This window comes from Sapajus apella, unplaced genomic scaffold (genome assembly GCF_009761245.1).
Source record: "Sapajus apella isolate SASKATOON/1434 unplaced genomic scaffold, GSC_monkey_1.0 scaffold87, whole genome shotgun sequence".
Classification (NCBI taxonomy): Eukaryota; Metazoa; Chordata; class Mammalia; order Primates; family Cebidae; genus Sapajus; species Sapajus apella.
In genome coordinates this window covers 6,832,917-6,856,897 of record NW_022437027.1, presented here as the reverse complement: position 1 = coordinate 6,856,897, position 23,981 = coordinate 6,832,917, and the positions used below count along the sequence as shown (strand labels likewise).

The window sequence follows — 23,981 nt, the reverse complement described above, 5'->3', positions numbered from 1 at the left end:
TAGAACAGAGAGAGTTTTACTTCTTTTTTTCCACTTTGGATGCCTTTTTTCTCTTTTTCTTGCCTAATTGCTCCAGCTAGAATTTTCAGTACTATGTTGAAAAGAAGTGGCAAAAGCAGACATCTTGTCTTGTTTCTGATCTTAGAAGAGAAGCCTTCAGTCTTTCACCACTGAGTATGATGTTTGCTGTGAATTTTTTATCTATGGCTTTTATTATGCTAAGGCAGTTTCTTTCTATTTCTATTTTGTTAGATTAAAAATGTTTTTATTTCAATAGCTTTTGGGGTACAAGTGGTTTTTGGTTACATAGATTGATTATATAGCAGTAAATTCTGATATTTTAGTGCGCCTATTACCGAATTAATGTATGTTGTACCCAATATGCAGTTTTGTATCCCATATCCCCTCTCCTGCTCTCTCCCTACTGACTCTCCAAACTCCATTTTATGGCCATATTCCATATCATATATATACTATATTTTCTGTATCCACTCATAGGTCAGTGGGCACTTAGGTTGGTTTCATATCTTTGCAATTGTGAACTGTGCTGCAATAAGCATTCACATACATGTGTCTTTTTCATATCATGACTTCTTTTCCTTTGGGCAGATATCCAGTAGTGGGATTGCTGGATCGAATGGTAGATCTACTTCTAGTTCTTTAAGGAATCTCCATACTATTTTTCATAGAGGTTGTACTAATTTACCCTCCCACCAGCAGAGTAGAAGCATTCTCCTTTCATCACATCTACATCAACATCTTTCATTTTTTTGACTCTGATAATGGCCATTCTTACTGGAGTAAGGTGGTATCTCATTGTGGTTTTAATTTGCATTTCCCTAACAATTAGCGACATCGAGCATTTTTTCATGTTTGTTGGTCATTTGTATATTTTCTTTTGAGAAATGCGTATTTATATTCTTTGCCCACTTTTTGATGGGGTTACTTGTGTTTTTCTTCATTTGTTTGAATCCATTGTAGATTCCAGATATTAGTCCTATGTCAGATGCATAGTTTAAAAATATTTTCTCCATTCAGAATTGTCTGTTTACTCTGCTGATTGTTTCTTTTGCTGTGCAGAAGCTTTTTAGTTTAATCAGGTTTCATTTATTTATTTTTAATTTGCTTTTAGGGTTATAGTCATGAATACTTTGCCTAGGCCAATGTCCAGAAGAGTTTTTACAAGGTTACCTTCTAGAATTTTTATGCTTTCAGTCCTACATTTAAGTCTTTGATCCATCTTGAGTTTATTTTTGTATAAGGTGAGAGACAGGGATCCATTTTCATTTTTCTACATGTGGATATCTAGTTTTCCCAGCACTATTTATTAAATAGAGTGTCCTTTCCCAATTTATGTTTTTGTATGCCTTACTGAAGATCAGCTGGTTATAAGCATTTGACTTTATTTCTGGTTCTCTATTCTGTTCCCTTAGTCTATCTGCCTCCTTTTGTGAGTACCATGTTGTTTTGGTAACTAAAGCCTTGTAGTATAACTTAAAGTCCAGTAATGTGATATCTCCCAATTTGTTTTCTTGTTTAGGATTGCTTTAGCTATTTGGGGGCTTTTTGGTCCCATATGAATTTTAAGATTGTTTTTGCTAAATTCCGTGAAAAATGATGTTGGAACTTTGATGGGAATTGCATTGAATCTGTAGATTGCTTTGGGCAGTATGATCATTTTCATGATATTGATTCTTCCAATCCATTAGCATGAAATGTGTTTTCATTTGTTTGGTCATTTATGATTTCTTTCAGCAGTGTTTTGCAGTTCTCCTTGTAGAGGTTTTTTACCTCCTTGGTTAAGTATTTTCCCAGTTATTCAATTTTTTTTTTTTTTTGCAGCTGTTGTAAAAGGGATTGAGTTCTTTATTTGATTCTCATCTTGCTCATTGTTGGTGTAAAGCAAGCAGCATTGCAGATGGGTGTACATTGATTTTGTAACCTGAGACTTTGCTGAATTTGTTTATCAAATCTAAGAGTCTTTTGAAGGAGAATTTAGGGTTTCCTACCTATACAATCATATCACCAAAGAGCAGTGAAGTTTGGCTTTCTCTTTTCCAAAATGGATGCCCTTATTTCCTTCTCTTACCTGATTGCTCTGGCCAGGACTTCTAGTACTATGTTGAACAGGAATGGCAAAAGTGGGCATCCTTGTATCCAGTTCACAGGAGGAATTCTTTCAACTTTTCCTCCTTCAGTATGATGCTGGGATTTGTTGAGTTTTTTTTCATAAGGGATGATGAATTTTATTAAGTGCTTTTTCTGTATCTATTGAGATGATCATATAATTTGTGTTTTTAATTCTGTTTATGTGAGGTATCACATTTATGCATTTATATGTATTTAACCATCCCTGCAACCTGGGGATGAAACCCACTTGATCATGGTGTATTATCTTTTTGATCTGCTGTTAGATTCAGCTAGCTAGTATTTTACTGAGAATTTTTGCATCTATGTTCAAAAGAAATATTGGTCTGTAGTTTTTATTATTATTATATCATTTCCTGGTTTTGGTATCAGAATGATGCTGGCTTCATAGAATGATTTAGGTAGGATTCCTTCTTCCTCTATCTTTTGTAATGGTTTCAGTGGGATTGGTACCAATTTTTCTTTGAATGTCTGATAGAATTCAATTGTGAATCCATCTGGTCCTGGGTTTTTTGTTGTTGTTGTTGGCAAATTTCTAGTTATTGCTTCTATCTTGTTGCTTGTTATTGGTCTAATCGAGGTTTCTATTTCTTCCTGCCTTAATCTAAGAGGGTTGTATGTTCCCAGGAATTTATTCATTTCCCATAGGTTTTCTAGTTTGTGTGCCTAGATATATTCATAGTAATCTCAAGTGATCATTTTTTATTTCTGGAGTGTCAGTTGTAATTTCTCAAGTTTCATTTCTAATTAAGCTTATTTGAATCTTCTCTCTTATTTTCTTGGTTAATCTTGTTAATGGTCCATCAATTTTGTTTATCTTTTCAAAGAACCAGCTTTTTGTTTCATTGATCTTTTGTGGGGTTTTTTGTTTGAATTTTTTTTGGTTCTGCTCCAATCTTTATTATTCCTCTTCTTCTGCTAGCTTTGGATTTAGTTTGATCTTGTTTCTCTAGTTCCTTAAGGTGTGACATTAGATTGCCAATTTGTGATTTTAGACTTTTTAATGTGGGCATTTAACAGTACAAACTTCCCTTTTAGTGTTCCTTTTGCTGTATCCCAGGGTTTTGATAACTTGTGTCATTACTGTCATTCATTTCAAAGAATTTTTAAAATTTCTATCCCGATTTCATCATTAACTCCCAAATCATTCAGGAGCAGATTGTTTAATTCCCATGAATTTGTGTAGCTATGGGGGTGTCTTGTGGAGTTAATTTTTAGTATTATTCCACTGTGGTCTGAAAAGATAATTGATATTATTTTGATTTTTCAAAATGTATTGAGATTTGTTTTGTGGCCTATCATATGTTCTGTCTTGAAGAATGTTCCATGTGCTGATGAGAATAATGTATATTCTGCAATTCTTGGGTAGAATGTTCTGTAATACCTGTTAGGCCCATTTGTTCTAGAGTATAAATTAAGTCCATTGTTTCTCTGTTGACTTTCTATCTTGATGATCTGTATGGTGCTGTCAGTGGAGTACTGAATTTCTCCACTATTATTGTGTTGCTGTCTATCTCATTTGTTAGGTCTAGTAGTAATTGTTTTATGAAAATAGGAGCTCCTGTGTAAGGTACATATGAATTTAGGATTATAGTATCTTCTTGTTGAAGTTATTCTTTTATCATTACAAAATGAGCTTTCTGTCTTTTTTTCTGTTGTTGCTTTAAAGTCTGTGTGATCTGATATAAGAATAGTTATTCCTGCTCACTTTGGGTTCCATTTGCATAGAATATGTTTTCTTTTTTTTTTTTTTTACCATGAAGTCATATGAATCCTTACATTTTAGGTAAGTCACTGAAAGACAGTAGATATTCGGTTTTGATTGTTTTATCCATTCTGCCAATCTGTGTATTTTAAGTGGAACATTTAGCCATTTACATTTATTAATACTTGGATGTGAGGTATAGTTTCATTCATCATGTCATTGTTACCTAGATACTTTTAGTTTTTCTCATTGTGTTATTGTTTTATAGGCCCTGTGAATTTTACGCTGTCAAGAGTTTCTATTTTGGTGCACATCAAACTTTTGTTTCAAGATTTATAACTCCTTTTAGCATTTCTTGTAGGGCTGCTCTGGTAGTAACAAATTCCCTCAGCCTTTGTTTGTCTGAAAATGACTTTATGACTCCTTCATTTGTGAAACTTAGTTTTGTTAGATACAACATTCTTGGCTAATAGTTTTTCTGTTTAAGGAGCCTAAAGATAGGACTCCGATCCCTTCTAGCTTATAAGGTTTCTGCTGTTAGTCTGATGGGTTTTCCTTTGCAGGTTAACTGATGCTTTTGTCTCATTGCTCTTAGAATTCTTTCCTTCATGTTGACTTTAGATAGCCTGATGACTATAATCCTTGGTGATTACATTTTTGCAATGAATTTCCCAGGAGTTCTTTTGGCTTCTTGTATTTGGATATCTAAATCTCTAGCAAGGCTAGAGAAGTTTTCCTCAATATTCATTATTCCCTCAAATAAAATGTCCAAATATTTTCTTTTTCTTCTCGCTTAGGAATGCCAATTATTCTTAAGTTTGGCCTTTTTACATGATTCTATCTTTCTTAGAGACTTTGTCTATTCCTTTTTATTCTTTTTTCTTTATTTTAGTCTCATTGGGTTAATTCAAAAGTTTTGTCTTCAAGCTCTAAAATTTTTTCTTCTACTTGTTCTAGTTTATTGTTGAAAGTTTTAACTGCATTTTATAATTTCCTAAGTGTGGCTTTTATTTCCAGAATTTCTGGTTGTTTTTTCTTTAAGATCTATCTCTTTAGCAAATTTTTCATTCACATCTTGAATTGTTTTATGTTTTTTTTTTAGCTTTTTAATGTTAGGTTTTCACCTTTCTCTGGTAGCTCTTTGAGCCACTTAATAATCAAACTTTTAAATTCCTTATCTGGTATTTCAAGATTCTCTTATTTTGCATCCATTGCTGGAAGGCTAGTGTAATCTTTTTTTTTTTTTTTTTTTTAATAGAGCTTGTCTTGTCATATTACCAGAATTACTTTTCTAGTTCCTTCTCATTTGAGTAGACTGTTTCTTCTAATTATTCTTAAATTTACTTTTGATTTGACTTTTTAAAAAATTTCTCTTTTTCCTCTTAAGGATATGACTTTAATGTTGATAGTTCATTGTAGTCTAATTCTACTCTTGGTGCTTTTAGGTGTGAAGGCTGTATGAGTTCCTTGATGATAGAGAGTGTTTGTATGATGGCTCCCAAGCTGTTCTGTCTTCCAGATCACTTATCCTCTCCCCAGCGTTCTCCCACCTGGCCACACATTAATCTGCTTCCTGATCCTTAAATTGGCCATGTACATGCTCACCTTAAGGCTTTCCACTGACCAATTCATCTGCTGAAAAACCACTTACTCCAGATACCTACATGACTCTCTCACCTTTCAACTCAGTTTCAGGCCTTTCCTGCCATCTTATTTAAAATTGTACATATTTTTAGCACTTCCTAGCAGCTTTCATAGCATTATTTTTCTCTATTCCACTTACCACATTTTAGTATACTAAATAACTTGTTTAAATTATGTTCTTCCCCAATGAGAAGTTAAGTTCCATGAGAAAAGGAATTTGTTTTTTGATGTTTTTTTAAATTGCTGTATCCCCAGCTCCTAGGATGATTTTGGGCTCCTAGTAAGCTATTAGTAATTATTTGTTGAGCATTGAATAAATTCAGATCTCCAATCTATGTGAGAGCCAGTTAGTATCCTTGAATTGTTAAGAGATGTTATTTTTTTTTCTATTGATCACCACCAAGGCTGAGACAAATCATTTTATTGATGTCGCTTACTTTGGAGCATTATTTTTACTGAGCGTGTTTCCTTTTTTGATCCTTTATCTGAATATGTTTCCCGAGCATGCTCCCTTTTCCCACTCTGATTTTAAGATTGCCCAGCAATTAAGTATTTTTATCTATTATGGCTCAGTTCATGAAAAACAAATGGGAGAATAGATACCATGCAGGCAACAGCAGTGCCTGACACAACTATGCTGCTGTTACAAAAAAGATCTCCACTATATACTGTGAAAGTTGCCAAAGCGAGTTGCAGAAGAATATGTATATGAGCTTGTTATTGTTAAAAAACAAAACAAACAAAAAACTGAACTTCTGTAAATATGTGTATTTGTATGTGCATGGAGACATTTTGAGAAGCCTATATGCTAAACTAGAATAAAACCAACAATATAGTAACAATCATATTACTATACAATTAATAAATAGGAATTGCATCTAATAATAAAACATTTACAAGATATCCATTATAATACTAGGCACTGTTGCAAGTGTTTTATAAACATTAACTAATTTAATCTTCAAAATCAGTTTATAAGGCTTTATTAACATTATCCTTAACTTAGAGATGCAAAAATTGATACAGGAGGAGTTAAATAACTTGTTCCAGGTAATAGATCTAATAAATAGTAGTGATGGAATTTAAACCTAGGCAGTCTGGCTCCCAAGGTATGCACTTAAACCCCTACTATATCTATCTATCTATCTCTATCTATGTATCTATAGCTATAGCTATTTCTATATCTATATATAATTTAGATACCCACAAGTATATATTATTTTATAATTTAAAAAGAAAAAAAGAAATCACCTCTCCTTAAACCCACCCCAAAATGGCAGTAGCAGTAGCAAAAGCAAGAAGAAAGCAAAAAGAGGATAGGACAAATTCCAAGCAAAACCTGGCTATCAATGAAGATTGTCTTCAGTCCTCCCCCGGCACCCCTTTGCCTTTGGGTGCTGTTGCACTTCTCTAAGAGATCAAGGTTCTCCCCATGCATATACCAAGTCAAAGCATTCTAAACCCAAGCTTTGTTCTGACCTTCCTCTGAAAGCAGCATTCCTATTTTTTTCCTCTTCCTTTCCCAAGGGAACTAGCTCTCCACTCACTTTAGAGTCATGCATTTTTCTTGACAAGTTGGTAACTACAAAATAATGGGATGATTGTTTTCTCTAGATGGTGGAAAAGTTTGAGACCATAGAGAAAATAACCCTATTGTTCCTATTGCTACAGAAATACTTAACATTTGTATTGTTTTAAAGATATCAAGGAGCTTCCACATGAGGCTGCTCATTTAATTCAGTCTTCATGATCACACTGTGATGGTTTTCATGCACAGTTTACAGGTAGGGAAACCAAGGCTCTGTGAGGATAACTATTAGTTATTAGTCTATTGAGTTCTCACAGCTGAGTGGCAAAGCTGATTCAAGTCAGATTATCTTTTTCCCAAACTGCAACAACCTCTTTTTATATAAACTTCCCTGGCCAGGAATCTCCACATATATTAACAATGAATTTGGTAGCTAGAATGGTAAAAATTCATCATCACCACTGGAAAAATAAAGATTGAGGGTGAAAGAAATAGAGAGTGAAGTCAATTACATGGTACTGCTTTAATATACACCTGCATATTTGTTATAACAATCTGAATATCCTTTAACCTCAGTTTCACTTTGGCATGATATCGTACCTTAGTATATGCAAACTATTGGAAAACATCTGTTCCTAAATGTATTTTTCCTTCTTTCCTAAAGACTTAGCCCCTCTGTTGCTTTATCCAGAAATAAAAAACAGGCTATAGCTGAGTACTGATTTGGGTGATATGTGTTGATGATATTGTTGTGTTACAAATAATTTTATATATAAAAATTAAGTATAACTAAAAGATAAAAATCTTTAAAGGCAGAGAAAGATCTTATAAAAACAAATGTGCCCACAATGCATTGCAGAGAGTTTGTTGGTTTAAGAAATGCAAACATAGAAAGCGTTTAGAAATCTGATCAAAAAATTATGCAAGTGAAGTCTTTTTTCCTACAATAAACTTGAGTCAAAAAAGCAAACTAAGATATCTTATAAGGTTGCTCAACTGTAAATTCCCTGAGAGATTTTTATAACTGGAGAGTATTTTCACTGATACTTTATGTCAACCATCTTGCCCCTACAAATTTGTTCTCAACAAGTTGCTGAGCAGTATTGGAAAATCTAAACAGTTTTTTAATTGACAGAATCTGATGTGGTACATTTTAAAGTACTTCAATGGAAACATCTGAAGCAGGTTAAGTTAACATAGTGATTGAGTCCTGGCATTTAGAATTAAAAGGAACTCGCATGCGTGTTTTAGGGATATTCCTTTGCCAATAATCTGGAAAGACTTTCTTATTCTTGCTAGGATCTCAAATAATTGATAGATTAATTTTATAAGGAATAAAAAGTTTAGAACTGGAAAAGAAAATGTCAGAACAGTTTTTTAACAGCATTGTTTTAATTTTTGAGGAAACGTTAAGTGATAATTGGGCGGTGTCCATACTGGTTTGTCATTTCTCTACTTGTGAGATTTCCTCCTGTGCTCTATTTCACATACCCGAAGAGTAAAGGACTTCCCTTATTCCTATCTGTCCTCAGTCTCCCACTCCCTACTCAGTCATTTCACTGTGTATACACACATCAAAATATTATGTTATACATCTTGAATATATGTATTTTTAAAAAGAAAGGGTCACAATGGTGGTTTACACAGCCTCCTTACTGCCGCTCCCCTCGTAAAGTGTCCTGTCTTCCTCTTTCATATCCAAAATAATTCATCGTAGTGACACCTGAATGTAACTTGCTCTTTCAAATTTGAGTCACTGAGAGGCAGGCTTCTTCTACTTTCCAATAAAAATATTTTAACAAATTAGGCTGGTGCAGTGGCTCACACTTATAATCCCAGTGCTTTGGGAAGCTGAGGTGGGAGGATTGCTTGAGCTCAGGAGTTTGAGGTTGCAGTGAGCTACAATTGTACCACAGCATTCCAGCCTGCGTGACAGAGTGAGAATATGTTTCTGAAAGAAAAAATTAGCATGCACCCCCAAATTCTCATAATATAGATCAAGATTTGAGGGCTACACGACATCTCTTGCATTCATTCTCCTTGAATAGATTCTCTGTTCTTATATAGCTCAAGTGGATTATTTCTTTAGTACTAAATAGCCCAAATTTCGTAAGACCATGTGCTTTTAGATGCTATTTGTCAAAACTTCCTGCTTTCCTAATGAAGGAAGGATTGATAGGAGGCAAATGACTCAGAAACATACTCACCTACAGGTGTGGATTGTCCAAAGATCAATCTAGAATAGCTTCCAAACTGATGTTGGAATTACTCTCCACAGATGTTTGAATATTGACCCTCTGCCTGAATCCTGAAGTTAGTGGGCCAGAGAGAGAGAGAGCTCGTTACTTTTTAAAGTGTCTGTTCACATTCTTGGGGCAGTCTCTTGACATCAAACCATTAACTCTTCTATTAGGTTGTTTCTCCAGTTGTCTTAGCTTTGTTCCTGGAAAACACTCTTTATTGCCACTTGCATATATTGTGAGCTGTATTTATCTTTTACTGTATAGTCTCTTCATAGGCCTTTTGTAAAGTTCTACATTCTCAGGGAATAGTCAACATTGAAGATGTCTCACATACCAGTTGCTAGAATCATATTAACTTTAAATGACATATAATCACTTTTGCAACTGCAGAGACTAAGACGAAAATTAAGCTTTGAGCTTGAAGCAAATCCATTTACAAACACTCTTACATGCATGAACTCATACACTGCCCTGATGTTTATCGCCACTCTGATTTCATGGTCTGTGGTTTGTGGCATCCAAAATTTTATAATGCTGTGGCAAGCTTGTGCCTGAAGATATTTAGCTTTCTTACCTGAACACTTCATATAAACTTCTGCTATGTGTGAGACTTCCCATTTATCTCAATATCTCCCCAGTACTGCGACTTTTTAAATTAAAACTTTGTTTGACAGTTCAAGAATTTTGAAATAACAAGATATGCATAGTATAAGAGATGAACCATGAAAAGTTTCAGTTGAAATTTATTTAATCCGCCACTGCTTCACTCCTCATGGATTCTGATAGTGAACTGAAAAACTCCAGTCATGCATTTGTTTTCCATTTCATTGGGATTTGAATATTACCTACTGAGAATGAGGGGTAATTATTTTTAATAACAGTGACAAACAAAATTAGAGGTCTTTCATTTACTAATTAAAATTCTTCCCTTGATTTAAAAGCAAATGTGAACAGAAGTTCTGAACTGCTTTTTTATACATTCTACCTCCAGGCTGAATACTGGCTTTATAGCCTAAGCTATAAACTGTTCGCTCCCACTTTTACTCTTGCTCATAGTTTTGTAGGAGAATGTACATGTATTACTTCCTAAGAACACATCATGAAGATACCTTCAGCCTTTTTCTTTGTTAACAAAATCCTGTGAAGGCATTGTTTGTGATGAAGGAAAAAGAAATCTCAGCAGAATGACTCACCTGTCTATGTTTTCTTTTAACAGAAAAGATGGCTCCACAGGGTGAGTGTTTCATAGCTGAGACCTCAACCCCAGAGGAAGAGCATCAAATGAGGAGGATGATGGCAAAGCGGGAAAAGATCATCCAGGAGCTGATACAGACGGAAAAGGACTATCTCAATGATCTGGAGCTGTGTGTTAGGGAAGTGGTTCAGCCTCTGAGAAATAAAAAGGTAAATGCATATTTGAGGTTTTTATTTTTTTGGTTTGTTTTTCTCCCGTATCCTAAATAGGATCACTAGCATCATGAAATTGAAGCACTCTGATATATCAGAGGGGTGATGTGTCTTTCTGCCAAAAACAGCACTGTTCTCAACTCTGGGGTTACCGTTTAGTACAAAACATAGTCCTGCTCTTGTGGAGTTCACTTGCTAGAAAAGGAGGGGTCAGACAGTACACAATAAATAAATAAGCAAATAAAGTTAAGATATGTTATATGGTGTGAAGTATAGCTGAGAAAACTAACGCAGGGAAAAGAAATGAAATATAGGGACAAGGCCGGGCATGGTGGCTCACACCTGTAATCCCATCACTTTGGGAGGCCAAGGTGGGTGGAGCACCTGAGGTCAGGGGTTCGAGACTAGCCTGGCCAACATGGTGAAACCCTGTCTCTACTAAAAATACAAAGTTAGCCAGGCATGGTGGCGCATGCCTGTAATCCCTGCTACTTGAGAGGCTGAGGCAGAAGAACTGCTTGAACCTGGGAGGGGGAGGTTGCAGTGAGCAGAGGTCACACCATTGCACTCCAGCCTGGGTGACAGAACGAGGCTCTAACTCAAAAAAAAAAAAAAGAAAAGAAAAGAGAAAGAAAGAAATATCGAAACAAAGAGGTGGTCATTCTATTTCAAGTACAGTGGCAGATTAAGACTTTTCTGATGGAGGGCATTGAGTGGAGAACGGAAGGAGGTAACAGATGGTCTAGGCAAAGTGGAATACAAGGGCAAAGACTCCAAAGAGTGATAATCTCATCATTAGGGTTGCAAATACACAATCTAAACAATAAAGAAAAACGTAAGCTAGAAACTAAAAAGGGTCAGAAATTCCCTGGTCAAAATATTGCCATTAACATGGTCAGACATTCCCCTTTATATATATATTTGAATGCTTACATGTACATATACAAGCACATATATTTTTACATAAATGTGATCAAAACTACAAATAGTACCTTGTAACATCCTTGTTTCATCCAGAAATCTGTTACATGTATCTTTTCATGAGTATTGATATTTTAAAGTATCTTTCTATTGTTATTATGGCTGAGATGTTTTGGTTGTTTGTTTCCCTATATCCTTAGACTAAATTCCTAGAAATTGAATTGCTAAGTCAAAGCGTATGCATATTTAAGATTTTGAATAAAACAGACAATTGCCAGACAGAAAGTCAAGATTATTTTAATATTCATTCCTATTAATAATGATTCAGAGGACACTTTTTCTGCATCCTCTGTAATGCTGAGCATTGTTGATTTTATAAATGTTCTTTTGATTCCTTCTGATATCTTCTCATATATGCATTAGCCTTTCTGTTACTCACATCCATATTTTATTCTCTTTTAAAAAATGATGGTTTAATATTTTTCTTATTACTTTAAAAGACCTTTCTGTATATTAGGGATATTCTTTTTCCATCCCACATATTTCAAATAATTTTTCTGGTAAGTCTTTTGCTTTCTAACTTTGTTTAGGATGTGTTTATTTTGTTTTTGTCATGTTTAAGTAGTCAAATATATCCACCTTCATTAAGACTAGTTTCTTAATATGTTCCCCATGATTATAAAAGCATTGCTAGCCTGTTGTACCTCCAACTACTTACAACATTCAGGAGCAGATTTTCTATTTTTTTTTTTTTTTGAGACAGAGTCTCATTCCGTCACCAGGCGCCAGGCTGGAGTGCAGTGGCGCAACCTCGGCTCACCGCAACCTCCGCCTCCTGGGTTCAAGCAATTCTCCTGCCTCAGCCTCCTGAGTACCTGGGACTACAGGCGTGCGCCACCACGCCCAGCTAATTTTTTTGTATTCTTAGTAGTGACGGGGGTTTCACCATGTTGGCCAGGATGATCTCGATATCTTGACCTCATGATCTGCCCACCTCAGCCTCCCAAAGTGTTGAGATTACAGGCGTGAGCCACCGCGCCCTGCCAATTTTCTATTTCTTAATACAGTACTCTTCTCAGAAATATTTTTTTAAAAACCATCTGGCCTACAAATTCGGGAAAATCGGTATAGGTTAAGGGATTTTGATACAAAAATTGTTTTTTAATCTAAGACAATGTATAAAAAAGAGTAGCAAAGCAGGTGTGAAAGCCTTTTCCTGACAGGAAGTCATCTTCAGTTTGACTGCCTCATGACTTTTTATTAAGCAGTTACTATATGTTAGGCTGTGCTCCAAGCACTTCATTAGCATTCTCATTTAATCCTCCACAGTTCCCATGCCAGAATTACCAGGTACTTTCTGAAAACTTGGAAATTTCTTATTTATTGTGTAAGAGTAGAAGTAATTTGATGGTCATGATACAAATTTGCTCTTTAGTGTCATTGCTAAGTATATAAATGTTTTCTGGTGTTTTCTTTCATTTTATAAATATATAAACTAGATGTATTTGATATATCTGCTCTTCTGGCAGATATCAATGGTTGCTAACATGTTCATTTACATATTTACTAAAATATTGATTTTAAATGTACATGGCATCAGACTCTGTCACTATCTACCTTTCCTTACGGTGCAGTCTTACCTGTCAACACTTATTCTTTGAGATATTTGGAACCTAGCCCACTGTGTGCATGTATTCTCTCTCTTGCTCTCTCTCTCTCCTCCTCCCTAATTCTGACATCGTTTTTAGGTGATTTCAATGTTCATGAAAATAACCCATGCAACATTTGGGCCTCTCAATTCTTTTACTTTTTCATATCCAGTGATTTTTCCTCAATCCCATTCAGCCACTCATGCCAGTGCCACAACCTAGAACCTGTCATTACCAACAACTTCATCCCCTCAAAGTCAGAATTTCAAGCTTACTTTGCTCTGATTCCCAGCGTACTCCCACTGGTACCATCTCTGACAACCTTCTGATGGCACCTAGACTTCCAAGCTGTGGACCTTACCACCATTTCCCTGTTCATAGGGCCCAAAGATGCTTTCATTTCTATGGGTCCTTCATTATAATCACTCCTTGCATATGACCTCAATTCCTTTTTCTCTCTTTCTTCCCATTTACTCCCTCAAAACTTACTTGAGTGAAGTTCAATTATTCATCTACTTCACACCTTTACCTGTGCAGCTGAGATAATCTCTTATAAAATTCATGATCACTTTCTACTGTGGCCCACAGTAATGTTTCTTAGGAGATTCTCTCACACCCTTTTCTTCACATGTCAAACATCCCTTTTTCTTCTCTCAGCTTATACCCTTTTCCATCATTTCATAGAGAAACTAAAAACAATAAGAAGTGCCCACTCTCAACACCAAATCTACCAACTTACTGCATCTTTACCTATGTGAGTTAGCTTCTTCCTCTTATCAGAAGCAATGGTTCCTGCTTCTAATGAAGGATGACCTCTCTACTGGTGTAGTGGATTCTATCCCCTCAGACTTAAGGGTTCTATTCCTGCCTGTGTTCTTTCTCTTTCCTGAATAATTAGCTTACCCTCCTTATTGAATCATTCATAGCACCATTATCTACTCTCTTACAAACCAAAAACTAACACAAACAAACAAACGAAAAATATTTTTCCTTGATCCTAAAGGAGTTATCTATATTCACTGTCTCTCTCTTTTTAAATTAAATACAAAATATTTACTAGGTATAAAAGCATTTGTCACTAAAACATGTTTCAAAATAAGCACAATTTATTAAAAATTTGTCCCTGTGGTTGGCTAATAATCAATATAAAAAACACTAAAACCATGACCAGGTGTAGTGGCTCACACCTGTAATCCCAGTACTTTGGAAAGAACAGCATAACTGGAGGATTGCTTGAGGCCAAGAGTTTGAGACCAGCCTGGGGAGCATAAGGAGACCTCATCCCTATTTAACAAACAATAGCCAAGTGTGGTGGCTTGCTTCTGTAGTCCAAGTTACTCAGGGGGCTGAGGTGGGAGGATCACTTGAGCCCAGGAGGTTGAGGCTGCAGTGAGCCATGATCACGCCAATATACCGCAGCCTGGGAGACAGAGCGAGACGCTCTCTCCGGAAGAAACAAACAGACAAACAAACAAAACATCATATGCAAGAAAAGGCTTCCTTTCCATTCTTAGTTCAGATTTTATCAAATGGAATAAGCTTATTCAGTATGAAAATGTTGCCAATTTAAATAATCTGCTACATTGGTGAGTCAAACTAACCCCACTAAAATGAATGTCATTGCTGAGCTGTATTCTTATACATGTTCTCCAATTTTTGTTTGTGTTTTTACTTTTTGTTATTTTTCTTTACTTGCTTTTGGCTTCCTATGAAACTCTTGTAAGCAGGTCTCAGAATTGGTGTCTTAAACCATGTCAGATAAAACTTTTCCATTATGGTAACATTTATGGTGGTTTATCTGGCACATTTAGCTTTCGTTGTCAATGCTGTGAATTACAATTCTCACAATTTTAACACACATTTTCTAGATTGTTTTATTTGTGTTACTTATAGCTTGTTTATTTTTCACACTTAGTACCTTGTTGTTTAGGTATCTTTCAATGCTGTCTGCTCTCTGCCTTCCTTACTGTGGACTTTAATTTCATTCTAATAGTTCTCTCCACTAAGGTAGTATTAATTTCATTCTAATAGTTCTCTCCTCTTAAGGTTCTCAGAATTCTCAGATCAGGTCTGCCTTTTTCCCACTTCTCGAAGCTTTTAACCTTTGATTAAGTAAATAAGTGTTCAGGTACTCATATGACTCTATAAGCATTTATATGAGTGCTGAGGTAGTTAGTTGACACCGCCAGTTCGTTCAGTTTACCATCTTTTCAGTGTTCATTAGCTCTTTCCTGTCTTCACTTCCTTTCTGGACATTTAACTACCAGTGTCTTTGAGCACGAACCACCTGTCATCATTGTCAAAATTTGTAGATTAACACATACAGTTTTCAGATAACTATGGCAACAATCTGCAAACCATGCTTAACTAAACCTGGGACAACATCAGTAAATATTTTACAAGTACAGGTTAAGCTAGGAGAGAATTTGGGTAATATCGGATTCATTATCCTTTCTCTATACAAAATCAACCTCAGTCCACTCTCAGTAAAAACAGAACAAAACAAATTATTTTATGTAAGTGAAAACTGGATGGAGGAAGTTGAAAACTGAGGAAAGTACCTGGCTTACCTGAGTGAACTTATATGAATGAATCGGTGTACAAATGAATGATTAGATCCAGTCCTTGACTGACAACTGTTCTGTGACAATCAGGCTGTATACTTTAATCTTAACTTCAAGACTTTTCTATGTCAGACCCTCACCAAACCAACAATCGGGTCAAACTCAGAAGTTACATCTTCTTTAATAGCAGCATTGTGAGAGGTTTTGCAAAGAAGGCAAACGTTATTCATAATGGTTAGTGTTGAAACATTTAGTGGGAAAACAGGTTCTAGTTATCTATTATCCAAACAGGGCAGTGAGAGAGACCCTATGTTTCTGGCTGTAAGTCAAAATAAATCAAACTCGAGTAGACTAATCTAACCATGGAGAGGACAAAAAGTGATTGAAATGAATAGCTTGAGGAATTTCAAACTGTACTTATTTTCATTTTTATTTTTTAAAAATTATTTTCAGGCCGGGCGCGGTGGCTCAAGCCTGTAATCCCAGCACTTTGGGAGGCCAAGGCGGGTGGATCACGAGGTCAAGAGATCGAGACCATCCTGGTCAACATGGTGAAACCCCGTCTCTACTAAAAATACAAAACATTAGCTGGGCATGGTGGCGTGTGCCTGTAATCCCAGCTACTCAGGAAGCTGAGGCAGGAGAATTGCCTGAACCCAGGAGGCGGAGGTTGCAGTGAGCCAAGATCGCGCCATTGCACTCCAGCCTGGGTAACAAGAGCGAAAAACTCTGTCTCCAAAAAAAAAAAAAAAAAAAAAATTATTTTCAGTTGCTAAAATGAACATAGTGCAAATCTACCAAAGGTCTCAAGGGGGCTATAGAATCCTTCAGCCACTCGAAGCAAACTCCATTACCAGCATCTTTTCACCCTTCTAAAGATATTTTAATTGTATGTGTTTGAATGCACACTTCGTAGATATTTTATTTCTATAACAAGGAAGTTGTATTTATTTTGAATTATTTGTTTTAATCATGTACCTTATGCTCGAAATTTTGTGTTTTCTAAAAAAATGGCTTAAAAATATATAATTTTGTATTGGCAAAAGTTCAATTGGAATTTTCTGTTAAAATTTTGATATATTGTAGGCAATAGTATATAAATAATTTTCACTAGGAAAAAATATAGAGAAGAAAATAATCACCAGTAGTCTTACCACTTAGAAATAAGCACAATAATTACTTTGGCCTATTGTTTATACAAACGTACTGAAATATTTTCTGGAATTGGAATTATACCATACAGAGTTGTCCCTTGGCATCCATAGGGCATTGGCACCAGGACCCCACCAAGGATACCAAAATACATGCATGCTCAAGTGTCTGATACAAAATGCAATGGTTGCATTTGCATATAACCTACATGCATCCTCCTGTATAATTTAAATCATCTCTAGATTATTTATGATATTTAGTACAATGTAAACGCCATGTAAATAGTTGTTACACTGTATTGTTTAGGGAATAATGACAAGAAAGAGAGTTTGCTCAATGCAGATGCATTTTTTAAATATTCGGGTTTTTTTTTTTTTTTTTTTTTTTTTTTTTGAGACAGTGTTTCACTCTGTCACTGAGGCTGGAATGCGGTGTGTGATCTTGGCTCGCTGAAACCTGTCTTTCAGGTTCAAGCAATTCCCTGCTTCAGTCTCCCAAGTAGTTGCAATTACGGGTACCCACCACCAAGCCTGGCTAATTTTCATACTTTTAGTAGGGTTGGGGTTTCACCATCTTGACCAGGCTGGTCTTGAATTCCTAGCCTCGTGATCCACCTGCCTTGGCCTCTCAAAGTGCTGGGATTACAGGTACGAGACACCGCACCCGGCCTTTTTTAATATTCTTGATCCGCAGATGACTGATTCCATAGACATGGAACCCAAGGATTTGGAGGGCTGACTGTATATGGAACTTTTCTCCCTGAAGACTACAATATATTTACACATTTTATTTTCAGCCATAAATAATAAATATTAATTTAAAGAGAAAATTTTTAAAACTTTATTAAAATAAAGGACCATAAACTTGATGAGAACAATGTTCATGGTCTCTCTGAATTCAGAATCCTTGAATTTAAAATGGTGCCCACTACTAGTGTTATCAGTCACGCCTAGGTTAGCAGTGGGCTGTTTCCATGTCGGGATAGTGGAGACTATATCAAGCAATTGTTCTGTGTGACATCCTACAAAATCTCTCCCTCAGGGTCCAAAGTGGGTGAGGAAAGCCCCGGGAAAGGAGAACACAAAAGAAGGGGATTTCAGGAAGGAAAATTCTTAACTAGTTCCTTCTTCAAAGGAGCAAGGGAGGTAGGGAAGGCATTCCAGGGCGCAGGGCATTCAGCTTCCTGTTTGTGCCCCTCACCCGAAACAAGCTGCTGTACCATTAACCATCCTATCAACCCCGACAGAGAAGGCTGCGTGTGAGGAGGGCTCACCAACTCCCAGAGAGTGCAGTATAGCTCCAAGTATCCCTGAAAGGAGAGAGGGAGGAGGGGGATATAAATGTACTATAATAATAAAAATACTATTAAAATACCATAATACAATGAAAATTTGTATGTAACAAAGAGATAGCCAAAGTCCCACTGATTTTCTATGCATTCTCGGTTATATTTACTGCTAAAATATTCAGTGAAACTTGTATATCCCTTTGCTGTGTTTTCCATGGCTCCTTCTTCACCAGAGTGAGCCCATTGCTCTCCTATATAACGGGAACCATAGCTTCAGCACATACCATGGGAATCTTCCAGAGTTCCACATCCTGCCCTCTATTCTGATCCCTTCTAGCTGGTTGGGCATTCCTGCTGTCTGTCATGACACCTCAAAGCTAGGTTGTACCTCTGTATCCAGTCCCTGGCTGCCTTGCTATGAAATGGCACTCCCAGAAATGACACAGTGCATAGCAGCTCTGCAGCAGCCCTGGTGCACTGCTTGCTTGGCTCTAAATTTCAGTGTTGCTCCCTAGATGCCTTCTCTGAGATGACCTTCAGTTCTGTCTGAATACTCTCACCACCCTTCCCTCCCAGTCCAGCTCCTCAGGCTTGTCAGTAACAGGAATTCAGACAATGAAAGTAATGAAATTTTGCTATTTTCATTGAGCAAAGACAGAATTACCCTTATGATAGCTAACTGAAATACAACATAAAAGGACCAAGGCAGAAATATTTTATCTAGTAATTATCAAAATATAGCCAGTTTTCCTAGAGAGATAGATAGATGCACCTTCTTAAAGTTAGTTGCTAAAATTTTTGCCTACATAAAAAAAATAGAAGAAACCATATATAAGCAAATATCTTTGGTCATGAATTTTAAATGGTCATAGAGGACTCTTGTCAAAATTGTTTTCTCCAGCTGTCACCTTTACCAAAAGATATTTACTGTTTCCAGAAAGAATAGTCCTTCATTTTTGCTTAATAGGCAACCATGGAATTCTCTCTTTCTCTTTCTTTGTCTCTCTCTGTCTCTCTTTTTAAATCACCCAGCTACTCTTCCCATCTCTGTTCACTTCCAGAATCTTCTGATTGTAGTCTGGGCCTGAAAACACATTTCATCTTGCCTCACTGACCACAGCTTTCTTAAAGGTGGCTACTTTCTAAAACTCTGTCTCTTCCATGAAATTGCCCTGAACTAAGTGGAGTTAAGGTATTGATTTCTCACAGACATGTATTACATATGCAAACAATTGCCTTACGCTATTTATGATATGTTCTACCATACAACATCCAAACAGTGCATACATTCTATTGTTTTGCAAGATGTTACCCTTGGGGGAAACTTGATAAAGGGTACCTGGGATCTCTCTGTTTCATGTTTTTACAACTGCATGTGAATCTACAAGTAATTCAAAATAAGAAGTTTAACTAAAAACATAATACCCTTATTTTCTCTACCTTCCTCCTTTTCTCTCTTTAAATTATCCTTTTGAATACATATGTAAAATTTTACATTTAAGGATAAAATTTTTTCTCTGGCCCTTTACCTTATTTACTCTCCTAAACTTTCCAATTAATTTTTATATATTGTGATTTCAGAGAGGTGGAGACTACTATATTTTAAGAATAAGGGTAACATTAAGTTGTTCAGAAGAAATTTTATAATGTATAAAATGTATAACAATCTCCTGTGTATCCTGGCTTTTTCTCATGCTATACTTGAAATACCAGAAATCCGTGTAAACTGTAAAACAAGCTGATGGAAAAGCAAGTCCCTTTCTCCATTTCCATCTCGTCTTCCATCCAGTCCCTCCCACTGCAGAGTAAGGTGGTTCCTGAGGTCAAACTCCTCAGTCATGAGACCTCACAGACTTTAGTGAGTACAGAGATCCAAGCCAGGCTGACAATCCCAAAGTAAAAGATGTCTTGAAAACCAGAGAAAAACAGGGATTTTGTTCACTACATTAATTAAAAATCTGAGAAAACCAGAGCAATTCCTGCCAACTTTAATTGAAATTCTGGGAGACATGACTCAAAAGAAATATACCTACCTTTCTCATTCTACTGTATACTGGCTTTTCTGAACTAAGGTGCTGACTTGAAAATATTATACTCTTGCTGGAAGTCTGCTTTAACTTCTCCAGTCCTTTACAAATACTGATTCTCATGAAGAATAATATCCATCACAACAAAGAATCCTGTGATCTATATGACCAGATTAGAACTCTATTTTCTTTTTTTTTAATCAAAGACTTGATTTTTACCCTTTCTGTGGAGTCCTAGCATTTACTATACTGTATAGTCTGGACCACTGTTCCTCCATAAGAAGGCCAGATGCTTGAAGTCTTATAAAGAAAGTCAGAAAAAAAACTCAATAAAGCGTTTCTTGATTTTCTGAAACTGTGTTTATCAAGGCAGTATCTATTTGTGGGAGGTTATAGATGTGAAATGTTAATTTAAAAATAAAAGTCACAGTGTTACCAACCACAGAGTGACTGTGTTAATACATAATATCTAACTGGCCTGTTTCTCAAGTACTGACACTGCGTCATCACACTTACTTTCCCACTTTCCCCTGGAGGGACATTTCTGTTTTGTCAACCTGGAACACATAGTTTGCTATCGGATTGGATTCAGATTTAGTTGAGTATGAAAGTGATATAGTAATAGTCTAGTATGTGAATTTTCTTTTTATGGGAAGGAAATCTCTTATCTTAGCTTGTTCGGAAAGTCTTAACTCAAAAAATGCGGCATTCATTTTTATCCTTGTACTATAGTTTTATAATGGAAACTGTCCTCCTTGTTGTTACATTTATAAGCACCTCCTAAGCTCCATTTTAGGATAGCTTCAGCATTCTCTAATTTTCATTATCTATAGTCCAAATCAGAGTCTGCTGGACCAAGTGAGGAGAAAAATGAATGCATTTCCCAGTTCAGTGCAGGATTTGGAATGCCCAGAATTGAAAAAAACAGATATGTTAAGTGGATCTGTTTTACTATCCAGGAAAGTCATCCCTCAGTCTGGGCAAGATGATCTTGTGTTCGTTACTTTACTTCCCAGAATGGAGATGATGCATAAACCACAACTTTAATTTGCCTTTTTTTGTGTGTATAGAATAAGCAACAAAATTTCAGTGTCTGTGATTATTATAATATTGCCATAAACCTCTCTAATGAAATGCCAGCAATGTTGAGGCAGCTTTATTCAGGCATAGATCAAAATAGCCATGCATATCAGTGCAGGGCCATAAGTCCTGGACTCCAAAGAATAACACTGGGCCAGAAAGGAAGCAGATATTAAAGAAACAATTATTTTATTAATATGCACTTATGTAAGGCACTTTAAACACAGGCGAGGTAGATGATTACATGAGTTAATTAATTAATTAATTTTAGGCCATTTAGAGTGTTTAAGGACATATGAAACACATTTTTGTGTCACCAAAAATCTAAGAATCCCTAGTTAGAGGCCTCTTATAGCTATGAGAAGATAACTTGTAATGCAAAGTGATAATTGGTAAGTGTAGACAATAAGTGCAATTGGAGTTCAGAGAAGGGACAGATCACTTCCAAACAGATTAACCGAGCTATATTTCATGAAGAATGTGATATTTTAGTTGAATATGCAAATTAAAAGATTAAATGTTTGTCAAGTGCCTACTGCATGCAGTGCCTGCTGCTGAGCTCTGCATGGATATCAAGGAAATTTATGTCACAGTCTTGCCCTAGTAAAGTCTATAATGTGGCCAAAAAAATGACACATAAACACATAAAAACACAAATAACAATCAAAGATCTATTTCAAGGCAACACCAGAAGTGATCATGACAGAAGGCAGTCATGATTAAATGTGCTAATTAGTTATGCAACAATTAATTGCTTTAGACATTAGCAGAAGGAGGCTCTCACTTCCCTGACCTGTTGGCAGCTATGACAAAAACACTGCCTTCTGTCTTCCAGGACTCTACACTCTCTTGGCTCTCCCCCTACCTGTCACGCTGCTGCTTCTCAGTCTCCTTTACTGGTTAACCCTCATCTATAAATACTAAAGTAATGGAGGGCTCCATCTGTGCTCCTCTTCTCTCTTTTGTCTACTTTTATTCTGTTGCGATTCTGATGTGGTTCATGGCTTTAAATCCCATCTACAAGCTGATGATTGGCAAATTTTTATCTCCAGCCTAGATATTTTCTCTGAAGTCCTCCTTTGTTTCTCCGGTTCCCCACTCAAATCTCTACTTGGTTGCCCACAAGGCATCAAAACTAAGCTCCTAATTTCCCCTTTAAAACTTTTTCCCTTTGTAGTTTATCTCAGCTCAGAAAATGGCAGCTTCACCTTCCAGTTGCTTGGGCAAAATCTCTGGAGACATCCTTAATGTTTTTTCTTTCTTTTAAATTCCATATCTATCTATCAGCAAATTCTTTAGTTCTGCCTTCAAAATTTATCCAGAATTAGACCATGTCTTATCTCCTCTCTTACTTTCACTCTGGTTCAAGAACCCATCAATAACCACCTGGATTTTTACAACTGTCCTTTTTTTTTTTCTCCCAGTGGCTCATAAGAAGTGTTCATTTCTTTTTTTTTTAATTGCATTTTAGGTTTTGGGGTACATGTGAAGAACATGCAAGATTGTTGCATAGGTACACACATGGCAGAGTGATGTGCTGCCTTCCTCCCCATCATCTATATCTGGCATTTCTCCCCATGCTAGCTCTCCCCAACTCCCCACCCCCTGCTGTTCTTCCCCTGTTTCCCCCCAACAGACCCCAGTGTCTAGTGCTCCCCTCCCTGTGTCCATGTGTTCTCATTGTTCAACACCCACCTATGAGTGAGAACATGTGGTGTTTGATTTTCTGTTCTTGTGTCAGTTTGCTGAGAATGATGGTTTCCAGGTTCATCCATGTCCCTACAAAGGACATGAACTCATTGTTTTTTATGGCTGCATAGTATTCCATGGTGTATATGTGCCACATTTTCCCTGTTCAGTCTATCATCGATGGGCATTTGAGTTGGTTCCAGGTCTTTGCTATTGTAAACAGTGCTGCAATGAACGTTCGTGTGCATGTGTCCTTATAGTAGAATGATTTATAATCCTTTGGATATATACTCAGTAATGGGATTGCTGGGTCAAATGGAATTTCTAATTCTAGGTCCTTGAGGAATCGCCACACTGTCTTCCACAATGGTTGAACTACTTTACACTCCCACCAACAGTGTAAACGTGTTCCTACTTCTCCACATCCTCTCCAGTATCTGTTTTCTCCAGATTTTTTAATGATCGCCATTCTAACTGGTGTGAGGTGGTACCTCAATGTAGTTTTGATTTGCATTTCTCTAACGACCAGTGATGATGAGCATTTTTTCATATCTTTGCTGGCCTCATGTATGTCTTCTTTTGCAAAGTGTCTGTTCATGTCCTTTGCCCACTTTTGAATGGGCTTTTTTTTTCTTGTAAATCTGTTTTAGTTCTTTGTATTTCCTGGATGTCAGCCCTTTATCAGATGGGTAAACTGCAAAAATTTTTTCCCATTCTGTTGGTTGCCCATTCACTCTAATGACTGTTTCTTTTGCTGTGCAGAAGCTGTGGAGTTTGATTAGGTCCCATTTGTCTATTTTGGTTTTTGTTGCCAATGCTTTTGGTGTTTTGATCATGAAGTCCTTGCCTATGCCTATGTCCTGAATGGTTTTGCCTAGGTTTTCTTCTAGGTTGTTTATGATGTTAGGTCTTATGTTTATATCTTTAATCCATCTG

General features: G+C 36.4%; 1 protein-coding gene across 1 annotated transcript in view; it reads left to right on the top strand.

Moving 5' to 3' along the window:
* ARHGEF38 (Rho guanine nucleotide exchange factor 38) overlaps positions 1-23,981 on the top strand; it is a 127,783-nt gene that overhangs the window by 23,848 nt on the left and 79,954 nt on the right. Inside the window, exon 2 of the mRNA XM_032254861.1 lies at positions 10,485-10,672. Coding sequence (XP_032110752.1) covers positions 10,485-10,672 — 188 coding nt within the window. The remainder of the gene's footprint in view (positions 1-10,484; positions 10,673-23,981) is intronic.